Source organism: Chiloscyllium plagiosum, unplaced genomic scaffold (genome assembly GCF_037043375.1).
Source record: "Chiloscyllium plagiosum isolate Xiang-an unplaced genomic scaffold, Cpla_swu_hap1 HiC_scaffold_21, whole genome shotgun sequence".
Taxonomy (NCBI): Eukaryota; Metazoa; Chordata; class Chondrichthyes; order Orectolobiformes; family Hemiscylliidae; genus Chiloscyllium; species Chiloscyllium plagiosum.
In genome coordinates, this window is record NW_028270159.1 from 18,842,270 (window position 1) to 18,861,777 (window position 19,508).

The 19,508-nt window shown below is 39.9% G+C and overlaps 1 protein-coding gene across 4 annotated transcripts in view; it reads left to right on the plus strand.

Annotated features, from left to right (window-relative positions):
• Positions 1-2,179, plus strand: part of LOC122564890 (ras-related protein Rab-14) — a 40,129-nt gene extending 37,950 nt beyond the window's left edge. For all 4 annotated transcript variants that reach the window (XM_043720301.2, XM_043720300.2, XM_043720302.2 and 1 more), the window contains one exon: positions 87-2,179. In XM_043720301.2, the coding sequence (XP_043576236.1) occupies positions 87-264 (178 nt within the window). In that variant the 3' untranslated portion in view covers positions 265-2,179. The remainder of the gene's footprint in view (positions 1-86) is intronic.
• The last annotated feature ends 17,329 nt before the right edge of the window (positions 2,180-19,508 follow it).

Here is a 19,508-nt window from a genome sequence, read left to right on the forward strand (position 1 = left end):
TAGTATTTCACATGAGACAAGAATTCATTTTAATTTTGAATATTTTATTTATTATAAAGAAACATTACTTTTTTTGTTCTTTTTAGAGGTGAGAATGTTGAAGATGCTTTCCTGGAAGCTGCCAAGAAAATCTACCAGAACATCCAGGATGGCAGTCTGGATCTCAATGCTGCTGAATCTGGAGTACAGCACAAACCCTCTGCTCCTCAGGGTGGTCGACTAATCAGTGAACCCCAACCCCAGAGAGAAGGCTGCGGCTGCTAGTGATGTTCAGCCAGCCAACCTCTTGATCTTTCACATCTTTCTCTTGTGTCTTTGTCAAAGCAGTATTTCTAGCTGCCTCCTCGTCTGCCGATAATCTGACAGGATAAATTTTGCTGCTGTGACAACAGTTTAACACGATGATAAATGGCTCTTCGCTAAACCACTGTAGATGTTTATCAGGTTACAAGGAAATGAGTAGAGTAATAAAACCTCTCCTGCATGGAATTTAGAATTGAAATATTTTCTTACTTGTTCTTGTGGTAGTTCCTCCTCATCCCTCGATCTGTGATCTGACTTCAGTGCCCCGTCAGCTAAACTCCATGCTGACATTGCCTAATTTAATTCCCTCCCTCACAGGGGCTACAGGCATAACCTTGCTGTTCATTCAAAAGGAAAGTGTACAGTTTAAAAACCCTCCTGTTCTGCCATACAACTGTTGTCTATGCTGTTCAAAGTTAATGATAGGTTCTTTGACTGTGAACCGACATCCAACTCAAACCAGAAAGGGTGTCTGTAACGTGTAGAGTGTGCTTGTTGCTGTTCATAAGATCCCCACCCAGTTACATGTTTTCATGGGGTTCTAATTCCAGCTCTTTGTCTTAACCTTGCACAGGGGAATGGCTATTACTCATCTTTCCCTCAAGACGCAAACTAAGGCTTTAGTGTGCTTTTTGTCATTTTATTCTTTACATTTATTAACATCATACGTAAATATGTATAAAATTTGAAGGAACTGAACTAACATTTAAATACATCTGTGTATATGATTTTAATGAAGAAACAAATTGATCACTGGCACTATAAGTACCAGTTTGTACAGAACAATCTAAGAGACCATGTTGCCCATTAAGCACAGAATGAATAATATCACATTTTAAAAAGAAACAAGCAGTACTTTAACACTATTTGAGTTTCATATTCTCTTGTCTTGTTCCATCATTGCACTGTGGAAAATCTCTACCGCTAATAATCCTGTTGTTGTGCAATCAACCATGTAATGTTCTCTATAGATGTCTTGCATTTATGGCTGTATTTACTGCCTTACATCATTCAAAAAAAAAACTGGGTGAATGAATGCAAACCTGTGCTTTTAACTCAATTCAATACATGTAGGTGCAATTGTCCTTAATGTACTGGATAGCCAAATTCTATTCAAAAAGCAGACTTTAAGGGAAATTTATTTTTAAAAAACTTGTTCACTGTATTAAACACTTGGGGTAGGGTGATTCTGATTTCACTTTCAAGTAATGAAAGTAGCTTAAATATCAAATGGTGATTCAGCACGTTTTTACCTCGGGTGGCGTAATTGTGGTTAATGCTAATTAATGATCTGCATCTTCAGTTGTGTATAAAATGGGTCTGTACTGTTTAAGCACTATTTCTATCAAGAAATTAATAATGTTCAAAATCCCCAAAACATTGACATGAGCAGTTAAAGCTTCTCACCCTTATAGAAAAATGGGATCCTGTACAGAGATGCTGTGGCAAGGCCAAAACTGGAATCTGCAATATATTGAAAATTTTGTCAATTTGTACACTGTCCCTTCTTTGTAGTGTCGCTATTAATTTTTAAGAGCGCAAGGCTTTTTGTTGATTTTACGTGGGAATATTGTCAAAGGCAATATGGTTAGGAGTTTCCTGTCTTGATTAATGTTAAGCCTTTGCTTTACTGAGGTGTTGCCCAGGGACCATGGCCTGCAGGTACAACATGCAGGAATTGACAGTGTTTCATTCTAAATTTGTGAAAGTTTTTTGCTTTAGTTATTAGATGGTATGAGATCTGAACTACTCCTGAACAGCTTACAGTAGGACTTGTTTATATCTGTGACAAATTTACTTTGAACTGCTGTATCTTTCATTTGATGGAACAAATGCTATTAATCTGAATATTTGTAAATAAAGTACCTGTATCTAGTTAATTTGTCCTTGTACTCTTTTTAAGAATGTAATTACATATGATCATCCTGCCTCTAAGCAGTTATTAATTGGCATTCCTCAATGTGGCAGATAAGGAGCTAGATGTGTGCAGTGCCCTGGCAATGCAATGTATACTTTGAAAATAAACAGTTCATGCCAGGTTTTTGTAGCCAAATGGCACTGAACTTGGGATTTGTGGAATAAATTATGGAAGTTGGCAAACCTTCCTGAGTTGCCTTTTTTTTTTCTTGAAACCTTTTTTTACAAATATCAGCTTGGGGACATTTCACATGCAGGTACAGCAGGTAGTGAAGAAGGCTAATAGCATGCTGGCCTTCATAACAAGAGGGATTGAGTATAGAAGCAAAGAGGTTCTTCTGCAGCTGTACAGGGCCCTGGTGAGACCACACCTGGAGTACTGTGTGCAGTTCTGGTCTCCAAATTTGAGGAAAGACATTCTGGCTATTGAGGGAGTGCAGCATAGGTTCACAAGGTCAATTCCTGGAATGGCGGGACTACCTTACACTGAAAGACTTGAGTGACTGAGCTTGTATACCCTTGAGTTTAGAAGACTGAGAGGGGATTTGATTGAGGCATATAAGATTATTAAAGGATTGGACATTCTGGAGGCAGGAAACATGTTTCCGCTGATGGGTGAGTGCTGAACCAGAGGACACAGCTTAAAAATACAGGGTAGACCATTTAAGACAGAGGAGGAAAAACTTCTTCACACGGAGTGGTGGCTGTGTGGAATGCTCTGCCCCAGAGGGCAGTGGAGGCCCAGTCTCTGGATTCATTTAAGAGAGTTGGATAGTGGAATCAAGGGTTATGGAGATAAGGCAGGAACAGGATACTGATTAAGGATGATCAGCCATGATTATATTGAATGGTGGTGCTGGCTCGAAGGGCAGAACAGCCTACTCCTGCACCTATTGTCTATTCACTAAATGTTGTGCAACAGTAACCAATTGGAGTGAGTTAGAATGCAGACTTGAATATTCATCAGTTTGTTCTAAATCTTGTATCTTGATTCAGAAACTTAAACTCTGCATTTATAGTATTTTAAATTTTTAGCATTCTGTTTGTATCTACAAACATAAATGCATTCCAAGGCTTCCCTTTTATAATAGGAATTATATTATAAAAAGTAAAATGCCAATAATAGGTATTTTTGACCAGGATTTAACCTTGTGCTATTTCACTTCTGGTCTGCATATATTCTTGGTTAATTATCAGCTGTTTGGTTTTATATTCTCAGCTTAGTGATTTTTGGGAGCTCCTGGTTCATTTCTGCCATTTGATTGTCCTCTCAAACTGAATTGTTGCGTAACAGATTTTCCTTATTCCTGGGCTTGTTGTAAGCTGTTCCTCCTTTTTTATATAGGCTCTGTCCTCTTCCAAGTGGTCATCATTCTTGACTGAATTGTGTTCTGTAACTCTTCCCTCTCATCTCCCGTTCATCTCTACTTATCAACTTGTTCAATTGAGACTGCTGGGACAATGCAATGCTCAAGTCAAAAAATCCTTGGCTGCCTTGTGAATTTTACAGCCTGATAACAGTACAATTTTTTTTTTTGTAAGATGATCACATTCTTTCTACTCCGTGTCACCCAAACCATAGCCAGTGCATCTGTCAGTCTCTGTCTTGCATATTCTGCATGCATACTGGGAATCCTTGAACTTCCCCCACTTGGAAGCTATTAACTTGTAACAGTGTAATGGTGGTGAGGGATGTAGATGTGTAAGTGGCTGTGGATCCCTCTTTAAGAACACTGGCTTGTAAGGCAGTTTCACTTTATACAGAAGCCAGATGTTTAGGTCACAGTTTGGAGGGGTAGGCTGGGGGTGGGAGACAGGATTTTAACGTTTCTTCACCCCCCCCCCCCATGGTGACTACAGCTGTCTTTGCACTAGTCTCATCATTATTTGCCTGCTGGCACTGGACCCAGTCATCAACATGTTATCAATTCCAAAGACACATTGTTTCATTTCTCTGAAATGGTTTTGCAATCAGTTAAGGTGCAGAAGGTGGCCATTTATACTGCATCTTCTTCTCTCAAACGAAACTATTCTAACCCCTCCAAATATCATCTCAACCAAACGTTTTCATTCCTGGAATTCATATAAATCTATTCTGCATTGGGGTACGCTAATCTTCACTTCCTCCAGCGTTCACTTTCTTCCTGATGTTCAGAGTAACACGATGTTTCAGCTGGGGTTTTAACTTGTACTGAATTTGTACAACCCCCACAAGGGAAACATGTGTGCCCCTGTTAAAGTGTAACATGCTTCACTGTTTCCATGTTATGCTGCCTTTAGTGACTTGTGCACCCGTACACCCAGTCTTTATTCGTGCATACCCTTTAAAGTCCTACTACTCTATACTGTCTCCATGTTCTTCCTATCAATATTTACACCTTTAGTACTAGAACCTGCTCACACCACCAAGTTGGCAGTGTGCTTTGGAAGCTCTATGTTCTCCTCTGTTTACAATGCTTTCAAACCTTCTATCAGATGCAAGCGTTGCAAGTGAGATTGAGTGTAGATGCACAAGATTGTGACACCTTTAAGGAAGTCAAGAAAAACTGTTCAGATTAGCTACCAAAATACAATAAATTTGTTTTTGTTGGTGTTACGGTCTTTATAGATGGTTGACCACCATGGATCTCTGCCTTTGTCCAATACTGCCCTCACAACAAAAGTCAGCTGCATCTTGACTATTATATTGATTATCCACTTTCTCCTCTGCTTCCCTCTTGTTTTCATTCCAATTATAAGTCTAACAATGATGTGTCTGAAGTATTTTTTTTCCCCCTTGTATCTTTTCCAGCACTACTGCACTATTTATCTGTAAGGTACACATCTCTAATTCTTTTTATTCTTTGTCCATGCCTCCCAACTGGACCACATGGATTAGTGTATCATTTGGTATTCGCTTCCTCCATTTCTTTGTTACCTTAGTTCATCATTCAGACAAATCTGGGCTTGGCCATCTTGGTTGCCTCGTTGCTCGGTCACATCTGCAGTCTATGATAATCCGCTTGAAATAAGTAAATTTTCTTTTTGCCCTCATGACCTGTCCGATTGCCTAATGATCTTCGTATTGCTGCGTATTCCATGCTGTCCACTCCTTGCTTTCATTTCATTTACAATTTCCTGTCGTCTCTCTTCCAATTCTGCAATGTGCACAGTGCCATCTGTGTTGCTGGAATTGATGTTCAGTTCCTCCAATTTGAACAGAACTGAATGAACTCCGTTGAATTTTTGTTTTGATTGGAGAACTGACCAATTGTATATCAATTCTAAGCACTGATTTCAGTGTAGGTTCTGAATATCCTTATTTCTGCCCACTTCTAGTTTGTCTGAGCAGTTATTTCTTGATGTTGATTTGTGAAATGTGTTCTCCATGCATTGCCACTTATACTTTGTGCATGCAGGTATCATTCATTGACTGAAGTTATAAAAACCTCTTGTTCTGAATCCTGACTGGCCATCATCTATTCCCATTTATTCAAGTACAAGCAGATACAGATTGAAGATTTTGGCAAGAGATGAAGGAGGGTAATGTGAACAATTACTCCCTTTATTTCAAAAATACTTCATCTCTTAAGCAGTTTGGTTCTGTACAGTAGTTTATGAAGAAACAACCATTGGAGTGTGATTATGCAGCAAACAAACACCAGGTGTTTCTTGTACAAGGTTATATTTGAGGCACCAGATGTGGGGAGAACGAGTCTAGTAATTGATGAGCTTCAGAGAGACCTTTGACTTCCCTCCCTGCACCTTTAGCAGCACAATTACCATCCTCCTTTTGCTGTATAAGAGTAAGTGTTGGCAGGCCGAAGAAACCAGGTTTGTTCTTGCATTCCCTTTCACACAGTTTCTCTCTCTCTTTCCCCCCCCCCCCCCCTTCTTCCTTCCGTCTGTCCCTTCCTTCCTTCCTTCCGTCCCTCCCTCTTCTCCCCCCCCCCCCTTGCTAATGAGTGTTGTAGAGGCAGAGACGACGAAAGACATTTTAAAGTGATTATATTTGTGCTGGGGTAGGGTGGAGTAGGACTGACCAAATCACTCTAGGTCAGCTTGATTTGAATGGATTAAAATATCCTAGCAACAATATCAGTTCTTCCCACACCTATGTAAAGTTTTATCCTTGACTTCATTTTTTCCTTCAATATGAGGTTGCAAAGTTATCCCAATTTTTGTTGTGACTGCTGAACATCAAAACCTTTACCTATATTAACTAAGATTATTTAGTCTGACCACTGCAATCTTTTTGAGCTCTGCTTGAACATAGACTTTTTCACCTGCCACACTTTTGAACTCCTCCTGTCTTCTAGTTAGAGCAGTTCTATTCCCATCTTGCTGCTGGCCTTTGTTTACAAATACTGCCCTACAAATTCAGCTAGCTTGTTTCCTTGAGTGTTCCAACAGACCTGTCCATAACTTTCATATCACCTTTATCATAGCTGTTTTATTCTGCTAGAAATATCTTATTTAGGTACCAAATACTGTACTCCTCAACTGATTGGTATTAATCTGCACATTTGTAATTTCAAATTCCTCTGCATTGGGTAGGCGAAGCCTGCTGATCAGTGACCCTTCGATTTAGCATTTTAGCAATGTTGAACATCTATCTCCTGAGATTTGGCAGTTTTTTTTTGTTCAGTTCTACAGTTGAAGCTTTTGCAAGTTAATGTAGAGTCATCGAGATGTACAGCATGGAAACAGACCCTTCGGTCCAACCCGATATCCCAACCCAATCTAGTCCCACCTGCCAGCACCCGGCCCAAATCCCTCCAAACCCTTCCTATTCATATACCCATCCAAATGTCTCTTAAATGTTGCAATTGTACCAGCCTCCACCACATCCTCTGGCAGCTCATTCCATACATGTACCACTCTCTGCATGAAAACTTTGCCCTTTAGGTCTCTTTCATATCTTTCCCCCTCACCCTGAAGCTATGCCCTCTAGTTCTGGACTCCCCGACCCCAGGGAAAAGACTGTCTATTTATCCTATCCATGCCCCTCATGATTTTGTAAACCTCTATAAGGTTACCCCTCAGCCTCCGACACTCCAGGGAAAACAGCCCCAGTCTGTTCAGCCTCTCCCTGTAGCTCCAATCCTCCAACCCTGGCTATATCCTTGTAAATCTTTTCTGAACCCTTTCAAGTTTCACAACATCTTTCCAATAGGAAGGAGACCAGAATTGCACGCACTGTTCCAACAGTGGCCTAACCAATGTTCTGTACAGCTGCAACATGACCTCGCAACTCCTGTACTCAATACTCTGACCAATAAAGGAAAGCCTACCAAACGCCGCCTTCACTATCCTGTCAACCTGTGGCTGTACTTTCAAGGAGCTATGAACCTGCACTCCAAGGTCTTTGTTCAGCAACACCCCCTAGGACCTTACCATTAAGTGTATAAGTCCTGCTAAGATTTGCTTTCCCAAAATGCAGCACTTTGCATTTATCTGAATTGAACTCCATCTGCCACTTCTCAGCCCATTGGCCCATCTGGTCCAGATCCTGTTGTAATCTGAGGTAATCCTCATCACTATCCACTACACCTCCAATTTTGGTGTCATCTGCAAACTTGTTTGTACCTCTTATGCTTGCTTCCAAATAATTTATGTAAATGACAAAAAGTAGAGGACCCAGCACTGATCCTTGTGGCACTCCACTGGTCACAGGCCTCCAGTCTGAAAAACAACCCTCCACCACCACCCTCTGTCTTCTACCTTTGAGCCAGTTCTGTATCCAAATGGTTAGTTCTCCCTGTATTCCGTGAGATCTAACCTTGCTAATCAGTCTCCCATGGGGAACCTTGTCGAACGCCTTACTGAAGTCCATTTGGATCACATCTACTTCTCTGCCCTCATCAATCTTCTTTGTTACCTCTTCAAAAAACTCAATCAAGTTTGTGAGACATGATTTCCCACGCACAAAGCCAACTTGACTATCCTAATCAGTCCTTGCCTTTCCAAATACATGTACATCCTGTCCCTCAGGATTCCCTTCAATAACTTGCCCACCACTGAGGTCAGGCTCACCGGTCTATAGTTCCCTGGCTTGTCTTTACCTCCCTTCTTAAACAGTGGCACTACATTTTCGAACCTCCAGTCTTCCGGCACCTCGCCTGTGACTATCAATGATACAAATATCTCAGCAAGAGGCTCAGCAATCACTTCTCTAGCTTCCCACAGAGTTCTCGGGTACACCTGATCAGATCCTGGGGATTTATCCACCTTTAACCATTTCAAGACATCCAGCACTTCCTCCTCTGTAATCTGGACGTTTTGCAAGATGTCACCACCTATTTCCCTACAGTCTATATCTTCCATATCCTTTTCCACAGTAAATACTGATGCAAAATACTCATTTAGTATCTCCCCCATTTTCTGTGGCTCCACACAAAAATTGCCTTGCTGATCTTTGAGAGGCCCTATTCTCTCCCTAGTTACCCTTTTGTCCTTAATATAGTTGTAAAAACCCTTTGAATTCTCCTTAATTCTATTTGCCAAAGCTATCTCATATCCACGTTTTTCCCTCCTGATTTCCCTCTTAAGTATACTCCTACTTCCTTTATACTCTTCTAAGGATTCACTCGATCTATCCTGTCTATACCTGACATATGCTTCTTTTTCTTAACCAAACCGTCAATTTCTTTAGTCATCCAGCATTCCCTATATCTACCAACCTTCCCTTTCACCCTGACAGGAATATACTTTCTCTGGATTCTTGTTATCTCATTTCTGAAGGCTTCCCATTTTCCAGTCGTCCCTTTACCTGCAAACATGTGCCTCCAATCAACTTTCGAAAGTTCTTGCCTAATACCGTCAAAATTGGCCTTTCTCCAATTTAGAACTTCAATTTTTAGATCTGGTCTATCCTTTTCCATCACTATTTTAAAACGAATAGCATTATGGTTGCTGGCCCCAAAGTGCTTCCCCCACTGACACCTCAGTCACCTGCCCTGCCTTCTTTCCCAAGAGTAGGTCAAGTTTTGCACCTTCTCTAGTAGGTACATCCACATACTGAATCAGAAAATTGTCTTGTACACGCTTAAGAAATTCCTCTCCATCTAAACCTTTAACACTATGGCAGTCCCAGACGATGTTTGGAAAGTTATAATCCCCTACCATAACTACCCTATTATTCTTACATATAGCTGAGATCTCCTTACAAGTTTGTTTCTCAATTTCCCTCTGACTATTGGGTGGTCTATAATACAATCTCAATAAGGTGATCATCCCTTTCTTATTTCTCAGTTCTACCCAAATAACTTCTCTGGATGTATTTATGGGAATATCCTCCCTCAGCACAGCTGTAATGCTATCCCTTATCAAAAACGCCACTCCCCCTCCTCTCTTGCCTCCCTTTCTATCCTTCCTGTTGCATTTGTATCCTGGAACATTAAGCTGCCAGTCCTGCCCATCCCTGAGCCATGTTTCTGTGATTGCTATGATATCCCAGTCCCATGTTCCTAACCATGCCCTGAGTTCATTTGCCTTCCCTGTTAGGCCCCTTGCATTGAAATAAATGCAGTTTAATTTATTAGTCCTACCTTGTCCCTGCCTGCCCTGACTGTTTGACTCACTTCTGTTCTTAGCTGTACCCGTCTCAGATCGATCTCTTTCCTCACTATCTCCCTGGGTCCCACCCCCCCCACCTTATTAGTTTAAATTCTCCCGAGTAGCTCTAGCAAATCTCCATGCCAGTATATTAGTCCCCTTCGAATTTAGGTGCAATCTGTCCTCCTTGTATAGGTCACTTCTACCCCAAAAGAGATTCCAATGATCCAAAAATGTGAATCCTTCTCCCATACACCAGCTCCTCAGCCATGCATTCAACTGCTCTATCCTCCTATTCCTGCCCTCACTAGCTCGCAACACTGGGAGTAATCCAGATATTACTATCCTTGAGGACTTCCTTTTTAAATTTCTGCCTAACTCTCTGTAAACTCCCTTCAGGATCTCTACCTTTTCTCTTCCTATATTGTTGGTTCCAATGTGGACAATGACCTCCTACTGGTCCCTCTCTCCCGTGAGAACATTCTGCACCCTCTCTGAGACATCCTTGATCCTGGCACCAGGGAATCAACACACCATTCTGCTTTTTCTCTGCTGGCCACAGAAACGTGTCTGTACCTCAGACTACAGAATCTCCTAACACAATTGATCTCTTGGAAGCCGACGTACACCTCGTTGCATTACAGCCAGTCTCAATACCAGAAACTTGGCTGTTCATGCTACGTTCCCCTGAGAATCCATCACCCCTACATTTTCCAAAACAGCATACCTGTTTGAAATGGGTATGTCCACAAAAGACTCCTGCACTAGCTGCTTACCTCTCTTACCCTTCCTGGAGTTAACCCATCTATGTGACCATTTCTGAGACTTGCCCCCCCTTCCTATAACTGCCATCCATCACATACTGTCGCTGTTGCAAATTCCTCATCGCTTCTATCTGTCTCTCCAACCGGTCCACTCGATCTGATAAGATTCGCATCCAACAGCATTTATGGCAGATATGATCCGCAGTAATCCTTAAACTCTCTTTAAACTCCCACATCTGACAAGAAGTACATATCACTGCAAAGGCCATTTTTGCTCCTTCCCAATCTACAGACCCAGAAAATAACACCGTCTTATTCCTCTACAAACACTGCCCCAGGTTAAATTAATAGCTATGGCTTATATTTTAAGTTTAATCAAGAAACGTATCTCCAAAAACATTTAATCAAGAAAGAACCCACTGTACTCCCTCATACAGCCTATCTCTTGGACAGACTTAAAACAACAATTAACTTATCTGATTCTGTGCTGTGAATTTTGCCCAACAGTTCCTCTAAGATTAGTTGTGAATTTCACTGTTAATTTTCCCAGATGCACTCCGAAGTCCAGCGATACACGAATTCAAACAGCAAAGACAGTAACTGTGCAGGTTCTCTCTCTCTCTCTCTCTCTTGCACTGCCCTCACCACGTGCTTCCTTTGTCTGCTCTTCTCCCTTTTAAAACTGCTGTTGTTTTGACTTTTTTTCCCAAAGTTCCAAAACAATGCAACAGCATATAAAACAATAACTGCTGCTCCTGGAATTTGAGGCAATCACCTCCAACACCTAAAATACCTCAAAAAAAGGAGCAGCTCTTACAGCCAGAAATTTTTCCTGTCCTCCATCTGGGATGTTCTTCAGTTGAATTTTCAGCAACAATTAGATCCTTGTTTATATTTTCCCTCATTACTTGTAGAAACCTTTCCGTTTAAAGAGCAAAAGGTGAGCATAAATCTCTGGTTACTTCAGCCTTCCAACACGTCTCTTTTGCTATATACCTGCTCGTGCTGTCTGCGTTACTTTGCCATATACATCTGTCCATTTATGGATTTTTTGCCACTCTATTGCAAGTTTAGCTCCATGAAGCACAGTAACATGATTCTCCAGCTTTATAGAACAACTTCAGGAGTGACTCACTCGCCCCCTTCTTGTACCGACCCACTTTTTGATTATGAAAACTGCTTTGTAGGATGGGGCAGAATTAGACTTCTATGTAGCATGCTCCCTGGCTAAATGGATCAATTCTTAATTCTATATGATAGCAACTGTGTGAAGTTGGATAGGGTTCTTATGTAAAACTTGTACTAAGGACATTCCCTGATATTTTCAGATGTTGGAGTGTGGTACATTGGAATGTTAACAGGCTGCAACAGAGTTCAGGAATGTTCCGCGCACACCTAGTTTTCACACCTGGTCGTAGCTAACTGCATCAGTGGTGATGCAATGAAGACTGAAGTTAAGTCCTATTTGCAGAGCACTGGAACTCCACTTTGGTTCATGCAGTTCCTAGGAAGTGCAATGTAAATAGAAAAGTTGTTTCAAGTTTTCAACTGTACTTTTTTCAGATGTGTTGTAACTTTTCAGATGTTAGTCTTTCAAATTTGATATTTCATAAAATGCATTATACATAGTTTCTTTAGATATGTTACAAAGTGCCTCACTATGCTTGCCATCACAGGTTATGTTTACAATTTAAATTTCATGTAAAATATTCTCTGGTGTATTCAACCAGGGGATTTTGCTTAGTTTTCAATTCTAGATAAATAGGAGGTTTTGCATGGTAATACAAATATTATACCCTTGTTCAAAAAAGCCCAGCAACTGCAGTTAGTTGGCCAGCTTAATGCAGTCAGGAAACTTCACGAGCAAATATAGGTTAATTTAGGAAACCATTCTGGATTCAAGGGCAAATTATGCTTCATTAACTTACTGGAGTTTTGTTGTAACAACAAAAAAGGTTGATGAGGGCAGTGCTGTTGATGTGGTGTACATGATTCTCAAAAAACATTTGAAAAACTTCTATACAAGAGACCTGTGAGTAAAGGTCTAGGTCATTCAGTAAAGGGGACAGTACCAACATAGATTAAAATTGGCTGAATGAGAGGAATCAGCAAGTATTAGTGGAAGTTGATGGAACTAGAGGAAGGTTTGTCATGAAGTCCTTCAGGTTCAGTGTTGGGATTCTTGTTATTTCATTTCAATGTTAATGAATAAGATTTTGGGTATAATTTCAACATTTGTAACAGATGGAAAACTTGAAAGTATTTTAATTGAAGGGTAGAAGGTAGAATCCCTATAGTGTGGAAAGGATGCCATTCAACCCATCAAATCTGCGTTGACCCTCTGAAGAGCATCGTACACGGACTCGACCTCCCCACTCTATCCACAAGGCCCCACATTAACAGTGGCTAATTCACCTACCCTGCACATTTTTGGACTGGTGGAGGAAACCCGCACAGTCATAGAGAGGACATGCAAACTCCACACAGACAGTCATCCAAGGCCTGAATTGAACATATGTCCCTGGCACTGTGAGGCAGCAGTGCTAACCACTGAGCCACCCTGCCACCCTTTAACTTAAAAGGATGTGTCATAGGTGAACAAAGTAGCTGAATGAGTTTAATGTCAAAGTGTGAAGTGACTCACGTTAGCAGGAAGGATGCAGAGAGCTAATTTAAAATAAGGGCACAATTCTAAAGGGTGCAGAAGCAGAGAACCTGGATGTAAATGTGTTTCCAAAGATGTGCAGGTCAGGTGAATTGGCCATGTTAAATTGCCCATAGTATTAAGTGCATTAGTCAGAGGGAAATGGTTGAGAAGAAAGTGAGGTCTGCAGATGCTGGAGATCAGAGATGGAAATGTGTTGCTGGAAAAGCGCAGCAGGTCAAGCAGCATCTAGGGAACAGGAGAATCGACGTTTCGGCAATCCTGAAGAAGGGCTAATGCCCGAAACGTCGATTCTCCTGTTCCCTAGATGCTGCCTGACCTGCTGCGCTTTTCCAGCAACACATTTCCATCTCAGAGGGAAATGGGTCTGGGTGGGTTACTCTTCGGAGGGTTGGTGTGGACTGGTTGGGCCGAAGGGCCTGTTTCCACACTGTAGGTAATCTAATCTAATCTAATAAATCATTGGAAGTGGTGGAACAGGTTGAGTTGTTAATAAATCATAGTGTCCTTGGCTTTGCTCATAGGATTAGGGAAGTTAGAGGAAAAAATCATGACAGTGGTCCCATGAATGAGGAACTTCAGTTATGTAGGTATTTTGTAAAAAATTAGGACTCATTTCCTTGAAGAAGGGAAAATTGAAAGGAGATTTGATGGAGCATTTCAAATCATGAGGGGTTGGGAGAGGGTAGATAGGAAAAATATCCCATTAGCGGAAGAATTGAGCACCAGTTGAAACAGTTTTAATGTAATTGACAATCAAAGAAATTAATAAATAAAAGAAAAAACTTTTTCATATGATTCTTTCTACTTGGGGCAACACAGTGGCTCAGTGGTTAGCACTGCTGCCTCTCAGTGTCAGGGACTGGGTTTGATTTCAGCCTTGGGCAACTTGTCCATGAGGAATTTGTACATTCTCCCCACAGGTCTGTGCGGGTTTCCTCCCATAGTCCGAAGATGCACACATTAGGTGGATTGGCCCTGAGAAACGCAGGGTTACAGGGATGATGTCAGAGGGGTGATGCAGACTCGATGGACTGAATGGTCATCCTTCCACAAAGTAGGGATTCTATGATCAGTATGGTGAGGAATGCACTGTCTGAGAGTGGCAGGTTTGATCAAAGATTTCAAGAGAAAATTGGGTTATTATCTGAAAAGAAGGAATGTGCAGGGCTTCAGTGAGCAATACGCTTTCAGACAGCCAGCAGAAATACAATGGCCTGATTGACTTCCTTCTGTGTTGCAGCCATGGTGTGTTTTTTTTATTATTCATGCACGGGATTTATTGCCCATCTCAAATTGCTAGGAGTCAACTACATTGCTGTAGGCCTGGAGTCATAGTAGGCTACACCAGGTAAGGATGGCAGTTTCCTTTCCTAAAGGACATTAGTGAATCAGATGGGATTTCCCAATAATCATTAATGACTTCATGGCCACCATTAAATTCTTAGTTCCAGATTTTCTTTTTTAAATTGAATTCAAATTCCACCATCTGCCATGGCAGGAGGTGCTTTTGCCCGAAACGTCGATTTTCCTGCTGCTCCTCAGATGCTGCCTGACCTGCTGTGCTTTTCCAGCATCACTCTAATCAGGATTTAAACCCAGGCCACCAGAACATTACCTGGGTCTCTGAATTAATAATCCTGTGGTAGGAATATTTGGGAGCCACCAAATCCTTGGAAATCGTGTGTAAATTGGATGTTGTTGCAAAGGAATCTGGAGCTATAGATTCACAAATTGTCATAAGCAGTGAAGATTACTTAACCCATAAATATGACAAACAACACAGGTTTTCATTTACGGAGCAAGAGACTTCAAAAGCAGAATTGTTAAACTTGTTTGGAACCTTAGTTAAACACAATTGCAGTATCAAGAATACTTTTGGTTTCCATTTTACAAAATGGCTATAGATCTTTTTAAAAATATGAAAACTGAGACGGTAAAGCCTCAGATAGAAATGGTTGGCAAGGGCATGATTGAGATCCTCAAAATTATGAAGAATTTGCTAGAGTTGACACTTCCAGTTGTAAAGGAGTCCTAAACTGTGTGAACATGAATATAAAATAGTCACTAATAAGGGTTTCAGGGGAAATTTCTCTGAGTAACTAAAATATGGAACTCATTGCCTATGGAGTAGCTAGGGTGACTGACATGGGAAGGGAGACTGGGCAAGTATGGGAAGGAGAAAGAAACAGAAGGGTAGATGGATAAGGTGGCATGAGGTAGGGTGGAAGATGACCTCTGGAGTATATGTACCAACCTGGATGGCCGAATGGCCTGTTTCTAGGCTTTAAACTTTCATAAAGAAATTTGGTTGTTCAATTCCTCTTCAATCTTCAGATTCAATGTGAGTTGAGATGAAGAAAAATCATAACGATATATTTACCTTCTTGAAAAAAATCTTATCAGATTGGATCATTTAGTAATGAATTTTGTTTTAAGCAGTTAACAGAAATTCCAGACACGGACCCATTTCCTTGCAAACAGTATTTTACATAATCTATTCTGTTACCAAACACCTTGTACAAGTATTGAATATAAGTCGAACAGGAGCTAAATTTATTGTTTGGTTCAGGAGCCTGAATGTGGTCTCCTTGATAAGTTTCCAAGCCCAGGCAAACTGCATATTACTTTTGGTGGTACAACGTGCAAATGGAAATTAGAAATATTTGATTGCAAAGGAACCTCTGGCAAGTTGAAAAGTAAGTAACACCAATGTGCGTAAAGTTATCTTGCCTCTTCCTAATTGTAATTTTGATGTCAGTGCCATTTCGGATTTGTGGGGACTATGCATTTAAAATATTTTGGCCTAGATTTCACTTGAGCACTGTATCTAATGCCATTAGCCAGACCTGTCCTCGTATGATTAGAATTTGAATTATTTCTGGGCAGCAAGTTGCTTGGAGGGTGTGCTGATCATATCACACTAAAGAAATCAGAGTGCACTTCCCTAACCAACGATGAAGGATTGTGATGAAGTGAAATACATAATGAGTGGATGGAGTAGTATATGTGGAATAGAGGTGCTAATTTCAATGTCAAATTGCAAACAGAAATACAAACAGAGAAGTTTTGACTGAGAGAAAAATGAATGGAAAACATTTTAAAAGCATTTATTAAAATTAGTATGATTACACACTTTCAATCGTTTTCAGAACTGAAGAGTTTGTTTCCCAGTATTTGACACATATAATTTCATTAAAAGTGTACTTGTGCTTGTAATGATAATTTACCATTTTAGTTGGCATCTATTGTGTTAATACAGCATCTGTATTCCATTGAAATGATATCATTGACAGTGAAATGTTGGAAATCAAACCCCAAGTTGGCACATGGGCACTCTAGCACCAAAACACACAGAAAGTGGGACATACACTTCATTTCTAAACCATTTTCTTCATGTTCCTTGAAAATTAAATACAAACATGTCTTTCATCCAGAACTATCTTTCTTCTAACTGACATCATATCCGCAGTCTGGGACATGGCCCACAGGAGAGGGTTTTCTGTTAAGAGTGGTTAATCAGGCGCTCAGTATCTCTAGCCACTGGACATACAGCTTTGGTTTCTTGAATGGCATCACTCCTTTAGAGTTTGATGTTAGAAGTTCTCTTGCCACTCTTCATGTGTGACATTTCATGGTTCTTTTCAGAACTTAGTGCAATCCACCTGGGATTTTCCCAGAAAGCTGCTGAATTTACATTCTCAGCCATCTTTTGGCTGATATGCCCTTTTCAGAGAAATAAAAGTACTTAACATTTCAATTTATCCACGTAATTCAGGGTTATGACCGATTTCATGATTTTAAATGCATTTTTTTCCTTTTCCACATTTATTACACTTTCTTTGAATTATCAACACAAACATTTCCAGAGCCCAAAGGTTTTCACTATCGGTTGTAAAGATATGTATCTTCTCTCCTTTTTATCAATATCCAAGTTAGAAGCTTGGATTATAATGCTGGTGTTCCCAAGGCCTTAATTTTAACATTAAAACAAATCTAATAAAGTAAGTCACATTCTTTAATTTACCTGTCATTCCCCTTGCATTACATATCAAATTAATGAGGCACATTTTGAGTATGTGGACAATAGATAATTTTATAGATAATTAAATCAAATCCTTAAAAACAGGACTGCTAGAACACCACTGTGGGACACTTTTAGAATTTTGTAACCTTATAAGGTTTCAAAATAGGAAGAAAATTTTATGTCAAATTCTTCCTCAAAATAAATTGAATTGCAGTTACTGGAATGCACTTAAATGCAATCTGAGTTCTCCAGAGCAGTCTTTTTCAATCAAAATTCCCTGGGGAGTACTCTGACAAACAACAGCTAGAGGTGGTCTTGGTGTGAGCAGGAGATGGGGTTGGAGTGCAGCTGCTAGGTTTACAGCACATAATGGGTTAACTGTCAGTCTAGAGCATAGTGCAGCTGCTGAAGAGACAGGCAGATTACCAGGTAGACTCTCAGTTACTAAGACCGATGGTGGGTACCAAGTGAATTCAGTTATATGTGCAACTAAATGGAACCTGCACCTTACCATAGCAGGTTTATAACCATCATCCTCTTTAATGTATCGATCTGCAGGACCCACTGGTCTAATACGATCAAGGAAAACCACTTCCTGATTGAACTGGAAGAGACTCTTGTATTGAACAGGAAGTAGGTAGTTGCATGCCAGAACTAGCTGCAGGTTACAGTGTAATGATACTGTACGTCATAGAGACTATGAGGAGGACCTAGATGATACCCATTTTCTCAACAAGTCCATATGATATCACCATAACCATGTTCCACCTGAGCTGCTGGGAAGCTCCATGCCTGTCACTCATTGTCCTAACTCAAAGCTTCTACAGATCTTAGAGGTTTGTGCAGCCACAAGAAAATTTAGAGGGAGCGTTGATCATACAGGGTGATGCTTTAGACAAATGTACAATTTAACCTTACTCAAGGAAGAGGAATGTTTAAAATACATATTTAAGTACTAAACTGAAAGAAATCACATTAAAATTCCAGTTTGCCAGGTATTGTAATTGTTGTATTATAATTTTGATGAGGTGAAGTCTATGATTACTAAACCATTTGAACTAGACCACTTCAGCTCAACATTCTTGCAAATTACTCAAGAGTCTTTATAAAAGGGTAAATCCCAGTCTTGATGTTGATCAATGATAATGTTCCATACCAAATTATTATTGCAACTGACGTTATTATCTGACAAGTCAGATCTCAGACCAAAACCTGGCTTGGTAGATCATACTTTGTTTTTAGTTAAAGGTGGTATTTCACTGTAGCAAAAGCACACCATGATGCATGTTTGGTTTTATCAGTAAAAGAGAAGTTTGTTACAAAAAAATGGTAAAATACAACAAACCAAGCTATTTACATTCCACGCAATTTGAAAAGTTTTGAATCAAATAACAAAATACAATATTCTACCCATTCCAACAGCCTCCCTTTTACATAACTCAAACACCAGGAAGAAGTCCTTTTTTTGTATCACACCTATAGGTTTGACTTAACTGTTACTTTCAATTCCCGACCTTGAAGGTTTAATAGCTTCTTCCTTGTATATTTATAAACTGAGTTTAGACTTTCTCAGCAACAAATATTAATTTCAGGGTTCTAACCAAACACCTCTCGTCTGGAATTTCAAACTAAACCCTTATGGATTTATTTATAATGTTTCTGAACTAACTCCTTGCTCTAGAAGAATTGTGTTCTTACATCTAACTAGGTCTTCCTCAAATGGAAATCAAAGGCCTTTCAAATTATGTGCATTTCCTTTAAGCAAAAGAAAATCCTGATCTTTTTAACTGAAAACAAGCAAATGTTACTTAATATTTATTCTGTCTGCTTGGAAAACTTGCCCAATGCAAACAATTCCCCAGTATCATTCCAGAAACTGTGTCTATCATACTGTTTACAAAAAAGGCTATAGAAATACTGACAAGTTAATCATTAAATATATACATACACAGTTCAAAACCCACATGCCACTAGTTCAGAATCCAAACTCCAAAATGAACAATATTACAATATATATATATATATATATAAATTACACATCTATCATTACAACTTCTAAATACAGGTATGAGTAAATGGATTATAAATTCCAATCTGGTATGTAGATCAGGTTTATTCCTATCACCTTGGCACTGATGACACTGAAGGAGGTACTTTCATCCTCATCTTAATATCAAAGAATCATAAAGTACTACAGCACAGAAAGAGGCCATTAGTTTTAAAAAAACTTTTCCAGTTTTTTTAAAAGGCCTAGCCAATTAGTCCCACATTGCTCTTTCCCAACAACCGTACAATT